Source organism: Mandrillus leucophaeus, unplaced genomic scaffold (genome assembly GCF_000951045.1).
Source record: "Mandrillus leucophaeus isolate KB7577 unplaced genomic scaffold, Mleu.le_1.0 Scaffold34, whole genome shotgun sequence".
Taxonomy (NCBI): Eukaryota; Metazoa; Chordata; class Mammalia; order Primates; family Cercopithecidae; genus Mandrillus; species Mandrillus leucophaeus.
Window position 1 is genome coordinate 403,366 of NW_012103587.1, and position 3,886 is coordinate 407,251.

General features: G+C 51.3%; 1 protein-coding gene across 1 annotated transcript in view; it reads left to right on the forward strand.

The window, feature by feature from the left end:
* Nucleotides 1–6: 6 nt before the first annotated feature.
* Nucleotides 7–3,886, forward strand: part of DNAH10 (dynein, axonemal, heavy chain 10) — a 222,062-nt gene continuing 218,182 nt past the window's right edge. The window contains exon 1 of the mRNA XM_011988890.1: nucleotides 7–254. Within this exon, the coding sequence (XP_011844280.1) occupies nucleotides 41–254 (214 nt within the window). The 5' untranslated portion in view covers nucleotides 7–40. The remainder of the gene's footprint in view (nucleotides 255–3,886) is intronic.

The following is a 3,886-nucleotide window of genomic DNA, read 5'->3' on the forward strand; positions in this document are numbered from 1 at the left end:
GCCCGCCCTGCGCCCGGCTCCCTCTGCCCTGCGCAGCGCCATGGACGACCTGCGGGTGCTGTGGATGCGCGACCGCGTGTATGCGGCTTTCGGCATCACCGATCCCCAGCTTTTCGAGGACCTGCTCAACCGCGACGACGGCCAGGGCGAGGACCTCATCCTGCACTTCCTCAACCAGGCGAGCGAGGAGGAGGGCTCCTCGGCGCTCTTCATCTACCGCACGATGGTGCCGGAGGAGGTGGAGGTGGAGATTGGTGAGCCTCGACGCGCCGCTCCCTTCCCCGGGCTTCCCTCCTGCCCTCCCCGGCCTCCGACGGGTGTGGGGGCTGCTAGAGTCTGCCCATCGCCCGGCCCGGGCCTCAGGTGCTGTCCACAAACCCTGCCGCCCGCCACGTGCAGGCCCCGGGCGAACCCAGCAATCACAGGCGTCCCTGCCCTCCTGGGCCCGCAGCCCACTTGAAAGTCAGACCTTGATTGAAAAATCACAGCAAACACGGACTTAGCCCTCACCCCGTACCAGGTGCGATTCCAACGCTTGTATCAACTCCTTAACCCTACGAGGCGGGTGTGGCCTCATCCCCATTTTACAGATGAGCAAACTGGCGCGGAGGGGTTAAGTAACCTGCCCAAGGCCCGCAGGCAGTCAAGATCCACTGTGCAATAATCCAAACGGCTGGGTAGAGCCATGCCCAGGTGTGGCAGGGGCCCAGCTCACTGTCACTCTCCTTGACGGTCGCAGGGTCTCATGGAGGGTCCGAAGAGCACCCCTTTCTACTTCTGAAGGCTGCTCATATCCTGAAAAGTAAAGTAATGCTAAGACAAAGTTTTTAAAAACTACAGTAGACTTTAAATGTTTCTGTTGAACAAATTAGCATCGCAAATACCAAAACACAGTGACCAGGGTCCCAGAACCCTCTGTGGAGGCGGATTCCCAGCCCCACCTACTCTCTGATAGGCCCAGGGACACTGAGAGGGCAGGGAGGGGCCAGCACCGGTGAGAGGAGGAGGCAGGACAACTCTCTTCAGAAACAGCCAGGAGACAGGGACCTGGAAAGCTGCCTCCTCACAGGAGCACCAGCCGGAGCACAGCCGCCGGGACCTCCTGGCTGGCTATCTAGTCTCCTGGGCTACTTTTCCAGCCCCTTAGGGACTTGGGGATCCGTTGCAGGGCCTCTCACTGGATTTGGGCGGCAGGGCCGGCAGACCTTGGATTTTTTTTAAAGGTACCAGGCGCACCCATTTATTTTATTTTATTTTTTAATTTTCTTTCCTTCCTTCCCTCCCTCCCTCCCTCCCTTCCTTCCTTCCTTCCTTCCTTCCTTCCTTCCTTCCTTCCTTCCTTCCTTCCTTCCTTCCTTCCTTCCTTCCTTCCTTCCTTCCTTCCTTCCTTCCTTCCTTCCTTCCTTCCTTCTTTCTTTCCTTCCTCCCTCCCTCCCTCCCTCCCTTTTTTTTGAGATAGGGTCTCACTCTGTCACCCAGGCTGGAGTGCAGAGGTGCGATCTTGGCTCACTGCAACCTCTGCCTCCGGGGCTCAAGTAATTCTCCCACCTCAGCCTCCTGAGTAGCTGGGACTACAGGTATGTGTCACCATGCCTGGCTAATTTTTATATTTTTGGTAGAGACAGGTTTCACCATGTTGCCCAGGGTGGTCTGGAACTACTGAGGTCAAGTGATCCTCCCGCCTCGGCCTCCCAAAGTGCTGAGATTCCAGGTGTGAGCCACCTGGCACCCGGCCCTTTTTTTTTTTTTTTGAGACAGAATCTAGCTCTGTGGCCAAGGCTGGAGTGCAGTGGTACAATATTGGCTCACTGCAACCTCCACCTCCCTGGTTCAAGCAGTTCTCCTGCCTCAGCCTCCCAAGTAGCTAGGACTACAGGTACCCACCACCATACCCGGCTAAATTTTGTATTTTTAGTAGAGACAGGGTTACACCATGTTGGCCGGGCTGGTCTCGAACTCCTGACCTAAGGTGATCTGCCCACTTCGGCCTCCCAAAGTGCTGGGATTACAGGTGTGAACCATCACGCTTGGCCATCTTCATTTATTTTAAATATTCATTAATTGCTTGCACAAAATAAATCGTCTTCATCATAAATCCAAAACCATAAATAAACAACAATAACAAATCCTTAGTGCCATCTGGAGAGAGGACTATGTGATCACCTTTTGAAACTTAACCTTCCAGCCTATTATTTTTTCTCCCTGGCAGACCTTTGGACCTGGACATTAGATTATAACCGGACCTCGGATGTAGGCACTGCCATTGGCACCAAGTGAAATTACGGAAGCCAAAAACACACTCGCAGGATTGATCATTTCACATGTACCACCATTGCAGGAACTTGGGTTTCGTATACATTTAAAAAAAATTGGCCGGGCGCGGTGGCTCACACCTGTAATCCCAGCACTTTGGGAGGCCGAGACGGGCGGATCACGAGGTCAGGAGATCGAGACCATCCTGGCTAACACGGTGAAACCCCGTCTCTACTAAAAATACAAAAAATTAGCCGGGCGTGGTGGTGGGTGCCTGTAGTCCCAGCTACTCAGGAGGCTGAGGCAGGAGAACAGCCTGAACCCAGGAGGCAGAACTTGCAGTGAGCCGAGATTGTGCCACTGCACTCCAGCCTGGGCCACAGAACGAAAACTCTGTATCTGTCAAAAAAAAAAAAAAAAAAAAATTACAACAAGACCCTAAAACAATGGATGTGACTTGGATTTCTTGCAGAAGCTCTCCAAGGGCCTCTGTTAACGGTGGGGTGGCTGTTGTCTGCTGTGTTCACTAGCACGTGTTTAGTTCAAATGTCATCCTGTGTGGAAGCAGAGTTCAGTCTCACCTCAGAGGGTCCCCCTGGTTAATTCCTGGACCCTCCAAAGGGAGCTCAGAACTCTCCTACCCCTGCTCCCTGACCCGTTTCTGGGCTCTGTCCCTGGTCTTCCCTTCCATTCCCATCTCTTCTCCACTGTCACCTCATGGTGAAAAGCTGATGGATTCCTTGCTGAAGATGCTGTCTCTGGAAACTCTCAAAGCTGCGGATTCTGGAGGTGCCAGATGGCGTCAGGTGTTGGGGGTTCTGGCCAGGTGGGGAGAAGAGACCTCATCCCCAGCTCCACACACTGTCACGCACCCTCTGCTTGTTAAACCTACAGGCTCATATGAAACCCTTGAACGGTTTCCCTAGATTATTTTTGGGGGACAGGTGGTTCTAGTCCGTTCAGAGGACCTGCAGAGAGCCCAGTGTGTCCCTTCTTTCCTTTTTTTTTCCCTCCTCTTTCTGCCCCTCCCTTGGTCAAGATTTCTCTCTGCTCTTGGTTAAAAATGATAGGAATGGAGACAAACAGATACTGGGGCAGGTGGTGGTAAGAAAGGTGAGGTGTCCTTCCGGGCAGCGGATACCCAAGATACTGATCCAGTAGGTACTTGTGTTCCTTCTGGAAAAAACAAAATGGCATCATACTGTACATATCATTTAGTAACTTCCTTACATTTAAAGGAATTTCACAAATATTGCCAGACACATGTTCTCTTAAAAATTCACAGAACATAGAATTACCTCTAAAAAGAAAAAGCAACCCTTCTCCATCCCTTAGGCCCCAGTCCTGCTCCTATTCCTACCGGGTAACCACTATCATTAGTCTGGTGTGTTTCTGGTTGACTCTTTTGTCAGATTATCAGTCAATCAATCAATCAATCATCTACCAACTGACTGATCTGTCTTCCTACCTTCCTATACATCTATCTATCTATCTATCTATCTATCTATCTATCTATCTATCTATCTCTTGTCTACCTACCTACCTATTCATCTATTTCTCTCCTGCCTACCTACCTAATTATCTGTACATGTATCTATACATCTATCTATCTATCTATCTATCTATCTATCTA